The sequence below is a fragment of the Pseudophryne corroboree genome, chromosome 4, assembly GCF_028390025.1.
Source record: "Pseudophryne corroboree isolate aPseCor3 chromosome 4, aPseCor3.hap2, whole genome shotgun sequence".
In the NCBI taxonomy this organism is placed as follows: domain Eukaryota; kingdom Metazoa; phylum Chordata; class Amphibia; order Anura; family Myobatrachidae; genus Pseudophryne; species Pseudophryne corroboree.
This window is the reverse complement of record NC_086447.1, coordinates 575,376,479-575,395,295: the sequence shown is the minus strand read 5'-3', so window position 1 is coordinate 575,395,295 and position 18,817 is coordinate 575,376,479. Positions and strand designations below refer to the sequence as shown.

General features: G+C 43.9%; 1 protein-coding gene across 3 annotated transcripts in view; it reads left to right on the top strand.

The window, feature by feature from the left end:
* Positions 1-18,817, top strand: part of AIG1 (androgen induced 1) — a 931,740-nt gene that overhangs the window by 858,546 nt on the left and 54,377 nt on the right. For all 3 annotated transcript variants that reach the window (XM_063917488.1, XM_063917487.1, XM_063917485.1), the window contains one exon: positions 4,791-4,954. In XM_063917488.1, coding sequence (XP_063773558.1) covers positions 4,791-4,952 — 162 coding nt within the window. In that variant the 3' untranslated portion in view covers positions 4,953-4,954. The remainder of the gene's footprint in view (positions 1-4,790; positions 4,955-18,817) is intronic.

Below are 18,817 nucleotides of genomic sequence, written 5' to 3'. Positions count from 1 at the left end.
CTGGGAAACACCTCCTAGGGTGGACAAAGCGCTAACACGCTTATCAAAACAAGTGGCGTTACCCTCTCCTGAGACGGCCGCACTTAAAGATCCATCAGATAGGAGGATGGAAAATATCCAAAAAGGTATATACACACATGCAGGTGTTATACTACGACCAGCTATTGCGACTGCCTGGATGTGCAGTGCTGGGGTAGTTTGGTCAGAGTCCCTGATCGAAAATATTGATACCCTGGACAGGGACAATATTTTACTGTCGTTAGAACAAATAAAGGATGCATTTCTTTATATGCGTGATGCACAGAGAGATATCTGCACACTGGCATCACGGGTAAGTGCTATGTCCATTTCGGCCAGAAGAGCTTTATGGACACGACAGTGGACAGGCGATGCGTAGAGGAGTTATTTGGGGTCGGTCTATCGGATTTGGTGGCCACGGCTACGGCCGGGAAATCCACTTTTCTACCTCAAGTCACTCCCCAACAGAAAAAGGCACCGACCTTTCAACCGCAGCCCTTTCGTTCCTTTAAAAATAAGAGAGCAAAGGGCTATTCATATCTGCCACGAGGCAGAGGACGAGGGAAGAGACAGCAACAGGCAGCTCCTTCCCAGGAACCGAAGCCCTCCCCGGCTTCTACAAAAGCCTCAGCATGACGCTGGGGCTTCGCAAGCGGACTCGGGGGCGGTAGGCGGTCGTCTCAAGAATTACAGCGCGCAGTGGGCTCACTCGCAGGTAAATCCCTGGATCCTGCAGATAATATCTCAGGGGTACAGGTTGAAATTAGAGACAGAGCCACCTCGCCGTTTCCTGAAGTCTGCTTTACCAACGTCCCCCTCAGAAAGGGAGACGGTTTTGGAAGCCATTCACAAGCTGTATTCTCAGCAGGTGATAGTCAAGGTACCTCTTCTACAACAAGGGAAGGGGTATTATTCCACTCTTTTTGTGGTACCGAAGCCGGTTGGCTCGGTAAGGCCTATTCTAAATCTGAAGTCCTTGAACCTGTACATAAAGAAGTTCAAGTTCAAGATGGAGTCACTCAGAGCAGTGATAGCGAACCTGGAAGAAGGGGACTTTATGGTATCCTTGGACATCAAGGATGCGTATCTCCACGTTCCAATTACCCCTCACACCAGGGGTACCTCAGGTTCGTTGTACAAAACTGTCACTATCAGTTTCAGACGCTGCCGTTTGGTTTGTCCACGGCACCTCGGGTCTTTACAAAGGTAATGGCCGAGATAATATTTCTTCTTCAAAGAAAAGGCGTATTAATTATCCCATACTTGGACGATCTCCTAATAAGGGCAAGGTCCAGAGAACAGCTAGAGATGGGTTTAGCACTATCTCAAGAGGTGCTAAAGCAGCACGGATGGATTCTGAATATTCCAAAATCCCAATTAATGCCGACAACTCGTCTGCTGTTCCTGGGGATGATTCTGGACACAGTTCAGAAAAAGCTTTTTCTTCCCGAAGAAAAAGCCAAGGAGTTATCTGACCTGGTCAGGAACCTCCTAAAACCAGGAAAGGTGTCTGTACATCAATGCACAAGAGTCCTGGGAAAAAATGGTAGCTTCTTACGAAGCAATCCCTTTCGGCAGATTCCATGCAAAGGGATCTGTTGGACAAATGGTCAGGGTCGCATCTTCAGATGCACCTGCGGATAACCCTGTCGCCGAGGACAAGGGTATCCCTTCTGTGGTGGTTGCAGGAGGCTCATCTATTGGAGGGCCGCAGATTCGGCATGCAGGATTGGATCCTGGTGACCACGGATGCCAGCCTGAGAGGCTGGGGAGCAGTCACACAGGGAAGAAATTTCCAGGGAGTGTGGTCGAGCCTGAAAAAGTCTCTTCACATAAGCATTCTGGAACTAAGAGCAATCTACAATGCTCTAAGCCAGGCGGAACCTCTGCTTCAAGGAAGACCGGTGTTGATCCAGTCGGACAACATCACGGCAGTCGCCCATGTAAACAGACAGGGCGGCACAAGAAGCAGGAGGGCAATGGCAGAAGCTGCCAGGATCCTTCGCTGGGCGGAGAATCACGTGATAGCACTGTCAGCAGTATTCATCCCGGGCGTGGACAACTGGGAAGCAGACTTCCTCAGCAGACACGACCTTCACCCGGGAGAGTGGGGACTTCATCCAGAAGTTTTCCACATGCTATTAAACCGTTGGGTAAAACCAATGGTGGACATGATGGCGTCTCGCCTCAACAAAACACTGGACAGGTATTGCGCCAGGTCAAGAGATCCGCAGGCAATAGCTGTGGACGCGCTGGTAACACCTTGGGTGTACCAGTCGGTATATGTGTTTCCTCCTCTGCCTCTCATACCAAAGGTATTGAGGATTATACGGCAAAGAGGAGTAAGACTAGTGGCTCCGGATTGGCCAAGAAGGACTTGGTACCTGGAACTTCAAGAGTTGGTCACGGACGATCCGTGGCCTCTACTTCTGAGAAGGGACCTGCTTCAGCAGGGTCCTTGTCTTTTTCAAGACTTACCGCGGCTGCGTTTGACGGCATGGCGTTTGAATGCCAGATCATAAAAGGAAAAGGCATTCCAGAAGAAGTCATTCCTACCTTGATAAAGGCAAGGAAGGAAGTCACCGCGAAGCATTATCGCCGTATTTGGCGAAAATATGTTGCGTGGTGCGAGCAGCGGAGTGCTCCGATGGAGGAATTTCAACTGGGTCGTTTTCCTACATTTCCTGCAATCAGGATTGTCTATGGGTCTCAAATTGGGATCTATTAAGGTTCAAATTTCGGCCCTATCAATATTCTTCCAAAAAGAATTGGCCTCAGTCCCTGAGGTCCAGATTTTTATCTAAGGAGTACTACATATACAGCCTCCTGTGGTGCCTAAGGTGGCACCGTGGGATCTAAATGTAGTTTTAGATTTCCTCAAATCCAATTGGTTTGAACCACTAAAGAATGTGGATTTGAAATATCTCACATGGAAAGTGACTATGTTACTGGCCCTGGCTTCGGCCGGGAGAGTATCTGAACTGGCGGCTTTGTTTTATAAAAGCCCTTATTTAATTTTCCATTCGACATAGGGCAGAGCTGCGGACGCGTCCGCATTTTCTCCCTAAGGTGGTATCAGCGTTTCACCTGAACCAGCCTATTGTAGTGCCTGCGGCTACAGACGACTTGAAGGACTCCAAGTTGTTGGACGTTGTCAGAGCCTTAAAAATATACATTTAAAGGACGGCTGGAGTCAGAAAATCTGACTCGCTGTTTATACTGTATGCACCCAACAAGTTGGGTGCACCTGCTTCTAAGCAGTCGATTGCTCGTTGGATTTGTAACAAAATTCAACTTGTACATTCTGTGGCAGGCCTGCCACAGCCTAAATCTGTTAAGGCCCATTCCGCAAGGAAGGTGGGCTCATCTTGGGCGGCTGCCCGAGGGGTCTCGGCATTACAACTCTGCCGAGCAGCTACGTGGTCAGGGGAGAACACGTTTGTAAATTTTTACAAATTTGATACCCTGGCAAAGGAGGACCTGGAGTTCTCTCATTCGGTGCTGCAGAGTCATCCGCACTCTCCCGCCCGTTTGGGAGCTTTGGTATAATCCCCATGGTCCTTTCAGGAACCCCAGCATCCACTTAGGACGATAGAGAAAATAAGAATTTACTTACCGATAATTCTATTTCTCGGAGTCCGTAGTGGATGCTGGGCGCCCATCCCAAGTGCGGATTATCTGCAATACTTGTACATAGTTATTGTTAACTAATTCGGGTTATTGTTTAGGAAGCCATCTTTCAGAGGCTCCTCTGTTATCATACTGTTAACTGGGTTTAGATCACAAGTTGTACGGTGTGATTGGTGTGGCTGGTATGAGTCTTACCCGGGATTCAAAATCCTCCCTTATTGTGTACGCTCGTCCGGGCACAGTACCTAACTGGAGTCTGGAGGAGGGTCATAGGGGGAGGAGCCAGTACACACCACCTGACCTGTAAAAGCTTTACTTTTGTGCCCTGTCTCCTGCGGAGCCGCTATTCCCCATGGTCCTTTCAGGAACCCCAGCATCCACTACGGACTCCGAGAAATAGAATTATCGGTAAGTAAATTCTTATTTTAAATGGAGTTATACTTTAAGAAATCTATTTTAAAGCTACTTTCCCTTTAATTAGCTGTCCCCAAATATAATATAAAAGAATGTAGTGTAGTGCATTTGTAGACCCAGCATGCCCTGTGTAAAAGCCAAGAATGCCCTTGTATGATCCATCTGTCTCATCTGGCCTGCGTGTATGTGTCACGTCTAGCATGAAATGTTTCACTATTGAATAAATCATTCTTCCCTTCATGACTACTGTAGAGAATAGTGTGGTCTCTAGATGATCAGTGTTTGTTAATATTAATAGTCTCTTTCCATGTACTTAACTTTAGAAAAAATTGTTCCAGCATTTCCCATATTTCAGATATGCTAGACCTTTAACCAGTGGTTCCCAAACTTTTTTGAATCATGGCGCCCTAGAGTATCATAATTTTTTTTCACGGCACCCCAAGGCCAAAAGTTTCTTATTGAGAAATTCAGGGATATTAAATTAAGTAAATTGTGTTCAAATGTGTGGTGCGGGACAATATTTGCTTCTGTTTGTCCACATATTTTATGATTGGCAGCCACCAGCACTGGTTTTTCCTATTACATTGACAATAAATAATTTGAATTGGTCCTGGACCACCAACCCAGGGCACCCCTGCAAGTATCCTGAGGCACCCCAGGGTGCCACGGCACAGTTTGAGAACCACTGCCTTCAACAATTCCATCTGTTGTCTCCTTCTTTCTTTCAGGGTCTACTGGATTCATCATGTGACAGGCGTATGGGTGTACCCTCTCCTGGAATACATCAGTCCTCTAGCCAAAATAGTCTTCTTCCTTCTAGTCACTGTTCTCATTACCATGTTTTATATACTTGGGGAGAAGCTAAACAGCTATATTTGGGACTTGGATAAATGTAAGTAATACATAGAATGTGTACGTATTTGTTTGTGCCACTGTTCATTACAATCTAAAGGTAATACGAGAGTTGTCTAGGTTGTCTATTAAAGTCAGATATTATTAATTACAATATTTTCAATCTAAAGAGCAATACTAGATGTTTCAATACTGATCTTTACAAAATTAACTATTCTCTAAATGTTTGTCATATAGGGTCTCAGGAAATATTGAAAGGATGCACATACAGGGGCTAATTAAGTATGGATCACGTGTGCAATCCCCTGCGCAGTTTCCCGATTATCAGGAAACTGCGCAGACGCAGTACCCCTTCAACACATGTGCAGAGTCGGTCCTGCATGTGGCTCGCATTTTTCTGACAGACTGTGTCTGATTGACAGGCAGAGGCGTTCGGGCAGCGAGGTGAGGGCGGAGATGGCCCCCATTTTCCAGGAAAGGCGAGGTCAATGTCTGCATCTCGGACGCAGATTTTTTGACTTCACAAGGCCCCCTGTGATGGCCAGCCTAGTAAGCTAAGGCTTACTCAACTGGCAGTCTGCGGGGAACATCAGTGATCGCGATGTTGATCCTAGGCTGCGACGTGGTTGCAGCGCTGGGATCGCAAATGCAGCAAGAAGGTGTTCAACACTGCATTTGCATTGCTATGGATTTGTTGCATTTGCATTACTATGGATCTCATTTGCAAAGCTGCCTGTGAGCAGCATTACAAATGTGAACCATGCTAAATGGGGGCCACAGTATGGTAGAGTATGTACTGAACTACAGATAAAGATGAGGAAGCCCTCCCCCCTGCACCACCACCAGTCCTGCACACCAGCTCCCAGCATAGGAAGCCTCGCCGTGTACTGGGGGAGAGTCGCATAGACCCGAAACTCAGCCAGTCGCCGAGCTCAGTCTCCTTTTCTGGATGAGAGTTCCACCTTGTCTTGGCGCTACTGCCTGGTCTTCCATTCTCACTAGATCCCCCTTGATATCTCCAAAGCCCCCTTCTCATCATCCATCTCTGGCTCCCTAGATGGGCAAGTGACAGGAGAGAAACGGCTGCTGAGGGGCAATCCATGGGCTCAGCTTTCTCTCATTACATATATGGGGGAGCTTATACTGTGTGTATACAGCTCTGTGCATGAGTACAGTGCCTATTTTTCTCCTTTTTTTGTATACATGTAATTTTTCCTGGGTGTTTTGTATTTCATATATAGTATATATCCACATTCATCAACCCAATGCCTCCCCAGCCATTGACCTCAACGCCCTCCTCTTGGCAAGTGGCTCAACTATAGAGTGACAACTATAGCAATGGCATATAATACGATTATTAGAGCTTCTGCCACATCAAGCAGTTTAAACACTTAACTGACAATTTTTCCCTTCAAAACCGTTCATACATTTTTTTGTTATTATTTAATATAGTTTAAAAAGTATTTTTACAAATATTTAAATATCATATTATGCACAAAGAGAGGAAGAGGACAAGCGCCTGATGGTGCAGTAATTTTCACACTTGGTCTAGTGACGTGACAACACTCATAAAGGCAATCTGCGTACCAGATGAGGGGTTTCTTATCATGCACATCAAACACTATTGCTCTGGTCTTCTGTCTGTTGCTCACAACAAAGGGGGTCTATAAACAAAAAGCATAAAAAACACATCTCATGGTGCAATATTGTTGTATCAGATTGAAGGATATTCAGCACCTCTGTGGGGAAAGGGGGTCATTCTGAGTTGTTCGCTCACTAGCAGATTTTAGCAGCATCGCACACGCTAGGCCGCCGCCCTCTGGGAGTGTATCTTAGCTTAGCAGAATTGCGAACGAAAGATAAGCAGAATTGCGAATAGAAAATTCTTAGCAGTTTCTGAGTAGCTCAAGACTTACTCCTACACTGCGATCAGCTCAGCCCATTTCGTTCCTGGTTTGATGACACAAACACGCCCTGCATTCAGCCAGCCACTCCCCCGTTTCTCCAGACACTCCCACGTTTTATCCTGGCACGCCTGCGTTTTTCCGCACACTCCCAGAAAACGGTCAGTTTCCGCCCAGAAACACCCACTTCCTGTCAATCACACTCCGATCACTTCAACGATGGAAATTCTTAGTTCGGACGTGAGTAAATCTACTAAGTTTTGTGCGAAAATACACTGCGTACCATGCGCATGCGCATTTCCGCCTTAATCGCTCCATTGCGAAAATCGGCAACGAGCTAACAACTCGGAATGACCCCCAGTATGCGTAAAAGGTTGGAATAGATTGGCAAATCACAAGGAGTCTTTATCCTCCAATTTGTAGTCGACACTACAGCGGAATCTAAAATCAACAAGCACAAAACACACTCCTCATAGTGCGGTATCAGCTAGTGCAATATAATGGTTTTTGTATACTTCAATTGAGAATATGCGTACCACAAAAGGGAAAATAATCATGCATATCGTAAGGGATCTTTTTCCAGGTGCAATGATGTATTTCACGAGTAGTTCTCTCAATGTTAGCAAGAATAGTGTTGACTTTATGGGAAAGGTAGTTTAATATTTTGTATAGAAAAGTACACAAGAGAAAAACAAAGAAATAAAAATTAAAAAGCTTATCTGAATAAATCAGGAAATATATAGGGCAGTCCAGGGTATGTCAACAGTGAATGCCTTCGTCAGGAGGTAATCAGGAAAAGTCCTCAACGCGTTTCACCTAAAAAGGCTTCCTCAGGAGTGTCTATAGGGATGACCACGGTCTTTCCTGTTTTATCCTCTCCAGGATTAGGGGGTGGTGATCAATTATGCTAATTACTTCCGGTCTGGGTTTCCCACCAAAAGTAAATTCACATTCAAGTTTGTAAAACCATAACATAAGATACATACAGTTAACATTTATAAAATTTTAATAATCAACAATTACATATATTAAAAACCGCACTAACCACAGTAGAATGAAAGCCTGGACAACCGGATTACCAGATGAGGAAAACGGGGAGGAAGAAAATCCAAGAAAAAAATAAACAAATAACAACCAATCCACAAGAAAAAGGTATTTTTTCTTCTATCCACTCACAGCCTCACTCAACCACAAATCTCCCTTCTAAGCAAAGGAGTAACATTTGCACCGATCCAAAAACCTAACAAATTCCAGACATCCATCGACTTAAATAAATATATCTGGAAACTTACGTTAAAAAGACATTTCGCAAAAAAAGATAATGCCATTATCACCAATTTTGAATCTAATAAATCGGGTTTGAAACAACTGTCAAAATTTTACCCACTAGAGTCTAAGGGGTCACACATGAACATATTTTATGACTTGGTAAAAAAAGACCTCATTGATCAAGAAGAAGTCAAAAGTAAACAGCCTAATTTGACTAATGCTGAAAGACAGGTGCTGAAAGAGTTGAAAAACAATGAAGAAATTGTGCTAAGACCAGCGGATAAAGGTGGCGGTCTTGTGATCCAAGACAGAGACATCTATATTAAAGAAGCCAGGAGATTACTAAGTGATTCAGTATCATCTAAACCCCTTACAAAGGATCCAACGGAGGACTCCATCACGGAACTTAGACATATATTGGTACAAGGATTCCATAGTAACATCATTTCAAAGGATGAATTTCAATATCTGATGGTAAATAATCCTATCACACCGATAAGGTACCATTTGCCAAAAATACACAAAGATCTAGAATCACCTCCAGGAAGACCGATAATTGCCGGCATCAAATCCTTAACATCACATTTGTCTGAATATGTGGACGTATTTCTGAAGCCACATGTGACAAAGTTACCAGCATTTCTTAAAGACACCTCCAGTATATTGAATCTTCTGAAGGATTTTGAATGGAAAGAAAGCTTCCTGTGGACTACCATAGATGTCCAGTCACTTTACACCAGCATTACACATGAAAAAGGGATAGAAGCCTGTACTAAAATATTGGAAAAAGATCCCAAAATATCAGAACCACACAGAGATTTCATTTGCAAACTTATCCATTTCATTTTAACCCATAACTACTTCAATTGGATCAATTCTACATACAAAACCGTGGCACAGCCATGGGTACGGTGTTTGCACCAAGCTATGCAAATTTATTAATGGGCATGTGGGAAGACCAACATATTTACAATAACTCCCTCTTTTCTTCTAATATTCGTCTCTATAAAAGATATATCGACGATATCATTCTAATCTGGGAAGGAACGGAAGAATCTTTCACAGAATTCATGGCATCATTGCAAGTTAATAACTTCAATTTGAAATTCACCTACTCAAGTAGTAAAACAAATGTTGAATTTCTAGATTTGGTACTCTCCAATGAAGCAAACAAAGTCATCACCAAAAATTACATAAAATCTGTAGATACCAATAGTTATCTACACTACAAGAGTGCTCACACCACATCCTGGAAAAATAATATACCCTTTTCTCAACTTTATCGAATTTAACGCAACTGTATGGATCCAGGAACTTATGAGAAACAATCAGAAATATACATGAACAGATTTAGAGAAAGAGGATACCCAGAAAGTATCATTAATTCCGCCTTACAAAAAGGAGAAGGGTTGGAATGAGAACGACTATTGGAAACTAAGACGAAGAATACTGGGAAGAACTACTTAGCACCATTCATCACACAATTTAACAGCAATGAGATAAAGATTAGAAACACCTTTGCCAAACATTGGCACATACTTAAGATGTGTTTAGAGTGAATATCCAGAACATCTCTCTTTGAGACAACAACTTCAGAAGATCACCTCCTCTTGTTCCCAACTTGACATTTTCCAGGCCTTTGAATGTAAAGGTATCAATATTTGAGGCATGGTGGGTTTTAAACTCAGTTTTGCCAGACCGTCCAGAAATCATTTTCAAAAAGTCAAGAAACCTAAGAGAAATACTTGCACCAAGTCAACTAAAAACAAAGAACACGATCCAAACCATGCCCAAATGTACTGGAACGTACAAGTGTGGACACTGTATTGTTTGTAAGCACGTAAATCCGAATAGAAAAACCTTCTACGATTCAACTAATACGAAGGAGTACAAAACCAGGCAATTTATCAACTGTAACACCACATCTGTAATCTATCTTGTGGAGTGCGGATGTGGACTCAAATATGTTGGCAAAACTAAGAGACCCCTTAAATTAAGGATACAAGAACATTTAAGAAACATCAAGAACAAAGTAGAGAGCCACCCTTTATCGAGGCACTTCTCTACCCACCATGCCTCAAATATTGATACCTTTACATTCAGAGGCCTGGAAAATGTCAAGTTGGGAACAAGAGGAGGTGATCTTATGAAGTTGTTTTCTCAAAGAGAGATGTTCTGTATATTTACTCTAAACACATTAAGCCCATTAGGTCACAACGGAAGTTACGAAATTGCCCCCTTCCTATAAACTCCACCTATTGCAAACTACCTATTACATTTTGTGCTTCGGTATTATCCTCTTACTACCTATGGAATATACAGTGTGATTGACTTGATCCTATATATATATATATATATATATATATATTGTTTTTTTTTATTTTATTTTTTTGGGTGTTTGTGACTGAATATGAATATTAAATAGTGATGAGATTAATAACCAGACATGCTGTTATATGAAAACAGACAGCTTTAGGACATCAGAGTTATCTGTAAGATACCTTATCAAATATTACTATATATAGTTAAATTAATGTATTATAGATATATCTAACATCAGTGTTTAAGTATTAATCCATCTAGTGCCGATTTATATATTTTTTCAAATGTGCAAAGGTGAATATTTTTATTAAACCCATATATTTTTCTCTAAGACGTTAGTTCCTGGTTGTGAGTTCCACTGCGATCCTCGCGGTGGAACGCACAGTCACTTCTGGTACGGAACTTCCGGTAATGCCGTGATCGGCTATTTATCCCCGGTTCCGACGTTGTCCTTATCTGTATGTATTAAACATACCCATTACTGCTCTAAATGTGCAGGATCAGCCTGCACTGAAAACTTGGAGCAGAGACTGATTTATTTGTTACTGTTCTATTTCCGCGGTACGTCATTTCCGGCAGTTGATTTCCGGGAGCGTCACTTCCAGTTGTCCAGGCTTTCATTCTACTGTGGTTAGAGCGGTTTTTAATATATGTAATTGTTGATTATTAAAATTTTATAAATGTTAACTGTATGTATCTTATGTTATGGTTTTACAAACTTGAATGTGAATTTACTTTTGGTGGGAAACCCAGACCGGAAGTAATTAGCATAATTGATCACCACCCCCTAATCCTGGAGAGGATAAAACAGGAAAGACCGTGGTCATCCCTATAGACACTCCTGAGGAAGCCTTTTTAGGTGAAACGCGTTGAGGACTTTTCCTGATTACCTCCTGACGAAGGCATTCACTGTTGACATACCCTGGACTGCCCTATATATTTCCTGATTTATTCAGATAAGCTTTTTAATTTTTTTTCTTTGTTTTTAATTTCTTTGTTTTTCTCTTGTGTACTTTTCTATACAAAATATTAAACTACCTTTCCCATAAAGTCAACACTATTCTTGCTTACATTGAAAGAACTACTCGTGAAATACATCATTGCACCTGGAAAAAGATCCCTTACGATATGCATGATTATTTTCCCTTTTGTGGTACGCATATTCTCAATTGAAGTATAAAAAATGCATTATATTGCACTAGCTGATACCGCACTATGAGGAGTGTGTTTTGTGCTTGTTGATTTTAGATTCCGCTGTAGTGTCGACTACAAATTGGAGGATAAAGACTCCTTGTGATTTGCTAATCTATTCCAACCTTTTGGTACGCATATTACCCACAGAGGTGCTGAATATCCTTCAATCTTATACAATACTGCACCATGAGAGGTGTTTTTTTATGCTTTTTGCTTATAGACCCCCTTTGTTGTGAGCAACAGACAGAAGACCAGAGCAATAGTGTTTGATGTGCATGATAAGAAACCCCCTCATCTGGTACGCAGATTACCTTTATGAGTGTTGTCACGTCACTAGACCAAGTGTGAAAATTACTGCACCATCAGGCGCTTGTTCTCTTCCTCTCTTTTTTCAGATTTCCCAGCCACTTAACCTAGTGCCCATTTTGAGGACTGAGCAGCCGCCCACAGGTTCGCTTGTGGAACTTTGCGTGCACGTATCGACAGATCGAAGAAAAAACTACTTACCCTACTGAAGGTGGACGGACGTAGCGCATTGACCATTCTTGTTTTCTAAATCATATTATGCACATCTGCAGAACGGATCCCCTTGTTAAAAACTGGGGGACACAGTCCCCATTTTCCGGAAGTGGCGAGGCCAAGGACTGCGTTGCGAGACTCCTGCCAATGCAAGCCTCAGTAAGCTCTGGCATACTCAGCCTATCGTCGCAGATGAACATTGTGACTGATGGTCGCATTGATCGCATTGTTACTATCGTAAATGCAGGAAGGAGATGATATGCACCTCCTTCTGCATTTGCATTGCTAAGGATTGCGGGGTTAATTCAGAGCTGATCAATAGGAAGCGATTTTGCAGTCCTGCATTCAGATAGTCGCCGCATACAGAGGAAGTGTATTTTCGCTGTGCAAGTGTGTGAACGTATGTGTAGCAGAGCTGCACAAACTGATTTTGTGCAGTCTCTGCGCAGCCCAGGACTTACTCAGCCGATGCAATCACTTCAGCCTGTTCGGGACAGGATTTGAAGTCAGACACCCTACCGTCCAACACTTGGACACGCCTGCGTTTTTCCAGAGACTCTTTGAAAACGGGCAGTTGCCACCCATAAATGCCCTCTTCCTGTCAATCTCTTTGCGAATGCCTGTGCGAATGGATCCTTTGCACAAACATGTCGCTGACTGGCGATCCCTTTTGCAGTAGGTCCGTCGTGCCTGCGCATTGCTGTGCATATGCATGCGTAGTTCAGATCTGATCGCCCGCTGAGCGGAAATGAAATCAGCTCTGAATTACCCCCTGCATTTGCAAAGCTGCTGCGAGAATCTGTGCAAATGCAGTTCTTACTGAATTAGGCCTAAATACCATCCTTACAATCCCTACTGAATTAGTCCCTAAATACCAGCAGCAGGACAGTAAACAGGCCTGTATTTCCAACAAGGTAACCTAGGCACCTGCCTAGGGCCCTGTTGGTCCCAAGCGGCCCTTAGTCAGGCCCAAGAAGAAATTCAGCCTGTCCAAAACACTCCCAGAGTAGCACTTCGCAACTACCGTGTGACAACATGACATCACGCGGACTCACCCAGTCTCATTGTCTGCACAGTGCATGCTAATTACTTGTCTTTTCCACTTCCCACCTACCATCAAAAATAAATCCTATAGTTTATTTTTATTTTTAAAGTGACAGGGGGCGTGTCGCACCTAGACCTCATTTCTTACCTATCCAGGACCTGGCGCGGTGCTTGTAGGGGTCCACTGCTCTCCAGCTGCTGTTTCACTCTCCAGCGATGACAGCAGCCAGCATCTGCATGGGGAAACTGCAGTCTATTTTGGCGTCTCTCACGTCATGGTACCCACCAGCTCTGGTATCTGGGTGCCGCCATCTTCAAAGTGGTCAGGTAGCCACTGCACCACCAATGGCACATACTCCCCAACGACCAACAACCTACCAGCAGCCTCTGTAAGAGGAGTTCCTAAAGGGCTGGCTGGTTGCCAGTACAACGTCGCTACCTGCCTGCAGAGTATGACTCTAAACTGCACTCTACAGTGTTATAACACTGGGGGTAATTCAGACCTGATCGCTAGGGTGCATTTTTTGTATCCCTGCGATTAGGTAGTCGCCGCCTACAGGAGGAGGGTATTTGCTGTGTGCAGGTGTGTGATCGCTTGTGCTGGAGAGCTGCACAAATAGCAGTTGGTGAAGTCTCTGCACAGCCCAGGACTTACTCTGCCGCTGCGGTGATCGGAATCCTCCCACAAAACACTGGGTCCCTCCTGCGTTCTTTCGGACACTCCCTAGAAAGGGATCGGTATGAAATCCCGCCAATCATAATCCCGACGGTCTATATACCGACACCCATTGACCGATGGTCGAAATCCCGACAAGGTCTAAATACCGACACGGACTAAATACCGACATGTAAAATACCGACAAGGTCTAAATACCGACATGTAAAATGCCGACAGGTCGAAATACCGACATGCATTTTTTGATGATTTTTTGTGTGTATGTCGACATAAATCAACATGGACACCATATAAAGTGTACCGCGTCCCCTCGCATGGCTCGCTGCGCTCGCCATGCTTCGGGCACGGTGCCTCGTTGCGCTCGGCACACTATTATATTCCCCCTCCAGGTCCACTGGGACGGTAAAGTATGAACAAGTCGGTTTTAATGAAAAAAATCATGAAAAACTTGTGTCGGTATTTCGACCTGTCGGCATTTTACATGTCGGTATTTAGACCTTGACGGTATTTTACATGTCGGTATTTAGTCCGTGTCGGTATTTAGACCTTGTCGGGATTTCGACCATCGGTCAATGGGTGTCGGTATATAGTCCGTCGGGATTATGATTGGAGGTAAAGTGACTGCATCCCCCTAGAAATGGTCATTTGCCACCCACAAAGGACTCTTTCTGTCAATCTCCTTGCGATCGCCGGTGCATGTGGAATCCCCCCCCCCCCCCCCCGTTGCTGCAGATGGTCGCCCCGGCGCATTGCGGTGCATACGCACGTGCAGTGCAGACCTGATCGTAGCCTGTGAGAAAACGCACAGCAACCATCAGGTCTGAATCGGCCCCATTGTCCCTGAATATACATTTGCCAGTTCCAGTCCTGTACCTAGCGCAACCAGTCCCAGCCTATCATCCAGCACAGCTGTTCCCAGCTCGGCATCAAGCACAGCCGGTACCAGCCCGGAATCAAGCACAGTCTGTCCCAGTCTGACATCAAACCAGCCAGTCCCAATCTGGTATCAAACCCAGCCGGTCGGAGTCCGGTATCAAGCCCAGCATGTCCCAGTCCAGCATCAAGCACAGCCAGTTCTAGCCAGGCATCAAGCATAGTTAGTCTCAGTCCAGTATAAAGCCCATATGTTTCCAGCCAGACATCGAGCACTGTCGGTTTCGGGCCGGTCTCCAGCACAGCTGGTTTTAGTTTGGACAGCAAGTCCAGTTCTAGCCAAGCTAATGTAACCAGTGATCCTGTGAGACATTGGGGGTCATTCCGAGTTGATCGCCAGCTGCCGATTTTTGCAGTGCAGCGATCAGGTAAAAAAACGGCAAAACTGTGCATGCATATGCACCGCAATGCGCACGCACGGCGTATGGGTACAAACAGCATTGTTGCTGTGCAATGCTTCTAGCGACGAATCGATTCGCACAGCCGATAGCAAGGAGATTGACAGTAAGAGGGCGTTTGTGGGTGTCAACTGACGTTTGTGGGTGTCAACTGACCGTTTTCTGGGAGTGGTTGGGAAAACGCAGGCGTGACCAGGCGTTTGCAGGGCGGGTATCTGACGTCAATTCCGGGACCTTCAACGCTAGAATCATCGCACAGGGCTGGTGTTGATTTGCACAAAATGTTTTTGTACCGCTCGGCTGCACATGCGATCACACACTTGCAAAGCAAAAATACACTCCCCCGTGGACGGCGGCTATGCGTTTCAACGGCTGCTAAAAGTAGCTAGCGAGCGATCAACTCGGAATGAGGGCCATTGTTTCCAACGCAGCTCCAGTATCATGTATTACTGATCTAAACCTAATTCCAGAAACATGCATCACTGGTTTCAGCCCAGTTCCAGAGACTTTCACTACTGGTCACTTTCCAGCTCTTTACCTCACTTTACGAGTACATAGTTCTCCATCATCTAAGTCCTCTGATCCTAAGTTTCTAGTGTCTACATTCTGCCTGTGTTCTTTATCCACGTGTAGCTCTCATGCATACACTACTTTAACTCCTTCACTCCAGCACTGTCCTGGAATACAAACTAACCTTTCCTCATCTGTGGCGCTTTTTAGTCGCACTGCTGATCGGAGAATGATTGACAGGAAAGGGGCGTTTCTGGGTGGTAACTCAGCGTTTTCCCGGCATTTGCAAAAAGACGCAGGCGTGTCAGGGAAAAACACGGGAGTTTCTGGAGAAATGGAGTGGCTGGCCGAACCCAGGGCGTGTTTGTGACGTCAAACCAGGTACTAAACGGACTGAGCTGATCACAATATGTGAGTAGGTCCGGAGCTACTCAGAAAGTGCAAAGAATTATTTAGTAGAAATTATGCTAATCTTTCGTTCGCAATTCTGCTAAGCTAAAATACACTCCCAGAGGGCAGCAACCTAGCATGTGCAATGCTGCTAAAAGCAGCTAGCGAGCGAACAACTCGGAATGAGGGCCTATGTCTCCTATCCTGCAACCAAGATGTTATCCATTTAACCATCTTAGATAGATAGGTACTTATTTAAGCGAGGAAGTAGTCTGTGACCGATTAAAACATTTAAAGATTAATAAATCACCAGGGCCCGATGGTATTCATCCAAGGGTTCTAATGGAGCTTCACTCTGAACTGGCAAAACCGCTATCTTTGATCTTTAAGGATTCAGTTATATCAGGTTTGGTTCCCAAAGACTGGCGTATAGCGGAAGTAGTGCCTATATTCAAAAAGGGAAGTAAAGCTGAACCAGGTAATTATAGACCAGTTAGTCTTACATCTATAGTGGGGAAAGTATTGGAAGGTATTCTAAGAGATAGTATTCAGAAGTTCCTTGAAACCAATAAGGTCATTAAAAGGAATCAACATGGGTTTATGAAGGACAGATCCTGTCAAACCAACTTACTTGGCTTTTATGAAACAGTAAGCGCAAACCTAGATCAGGGTAAAGACGTGGATGTAATCTTTTTAGACTTTGCCAAAGCGTTCGATACTGTACCACACATGAGACTTATCTACAAGCTACAAGAATCAGGGCTAGGAAGCACAATATGCACTTGGGTCAAAAACTGGTTAGATAATAGGAAGCAGCGCGTTGTGGTTAATGGATCTTTTTCAACTTGGACTGAAGTGCTAAGTGGTGTGCCGCAAGGCTCAGTATTAGGGCCGCTATTGTTTAATATTTTCATTAACGACCTAACAGAAGGAGAGCATGGTGTCAATTTTTGCAGATGATACCAAATTGTGTAAGGCTATAAATACAGAGGAGGATGCCGAGTCTCTTCAGAACGACTTAGTTAAATTAGAAGCATGGGCAGCCAAATGGAGAATGCGCTTCAACACAGACAAGTGTAAGGTAATGCACTGTGGTAACAAGAACATAAATTACACCTACCTACTAAATGGGGTAAAATTAGGGGATTCTGTACTGGAAAAGGACTTAGGTGTCCTCATAGATAGCAAGCTAAGCAGTAGTACCCAAAGTAGGACTGCAGCAAAGAAGGCTAATAAGATATTAGCATGCATAAAACGGGGTATTGATGCTAGGGACGAGAGTATTATACTCCCGTTATATAAATCACTAGTGAGGCCACACCTTGAATACTGTGTACAGTTCTGGGCACCGTACTACAAAAAGGATATCCTGGAGCTTGAAAAGGTACAGAGGAGGGCGACCAAACTAATTAAGGGCATTGAGACGATGGAATACAAGGAAAGGCTTGAAAGACTAGGCATGTTTACATTGGAAAAGCGGAGACTAAGAGGGGATATGATCAACATCTACAAATATATAAGGGGACAATACACAGAGCTTGCGCGGGACCTGTTTTTGGTTAGATCAACACAGAGGACTCGTGGACACTCGCTCAGGTTAGAGGAGAGGAGATTCCGCACAATACGGCGTAAAGGCTTTTTCACGGTAAGGACAATACGTGTTTGGAATTCCCTGCCCGAGGGAGTTGTAATGGCGGAATCTGTCAACACCTTTAAGAATGGGTTAGATAAATTCCTAATGGATAAGGATATCCAGGGGTATGGTGCATAGTCATGCATTATAGTTACTATAAATAGGGATAAAATGTAACGGCTGACAGCAGCATCAGTCAGAAATTTTAGTCAAATCATCATGCATAGGAGACCACAAATAGGTTGAACTCGATGGACAATTGTCTTTTTTCAACCTCAGATACTATGTTACTATGTTTGCTATCTTAGAATCCATTCCCAAGCTTTCAAGTTTAACAGTCTGAGATGTGGGACAGTTAATTGCTGGATTTAAGATATTCTACAACTCTTTCTATTAAGAGTGTTCCAATAATATTCCTACTACTGATATAATCTTTACTATTCAGTAGTTACTTGCTTCTTCCACTTTTGTGCAGTGTGACTTCATTCACTCTTTTCTAGCCTTTTGGGATTACTCCTGTATCTTAAAAAAAGAGCCTGTTGCACTCTGAAATGTTTTTTTTTTTTTTTATAATATCTGTCCATTTATAACAGGTGTGGCAAAAAAACTCATATATTTCGCTTAGCCATTGGTTTGGTGCAATGCAGTGAGTTGGGTCGTAGTGAGTGTGACAGTCCAGCACATGGAATGTGGTCTGCGATTCTTAAATGTTGTCCAGTGGTCAGGCAGATTCTCTGCAGACACCAGGGTGGGACAAATAACTGTTCCAGGAAATAAACATAAACAATCCCCTGCCACAGTGTAAATGGCTGACCAACCCATCTGACATCATCAATTACATAACTCACAACCAATGGGCATGCTCCACATATCCTAGGCAGCTGGGGGAGGAGGAGGGAGTGTAGAGAAGGGAGGTGGAAACATAGGGTGACTCATTCTCTGTTCTGGACGGGAGGGAAGAGGGTTGATCTCTGACAATTCTGATTAAATCCTGTGAGAACTCAACTGGGGGAGGAATTAAACTGCCACAGGAGTGTATAAAGCTGCTGTATCCTTTTAATGAGACACAGTGAATACCATAAAGAACCAGCAAGCAACTCAATCTAAAGAA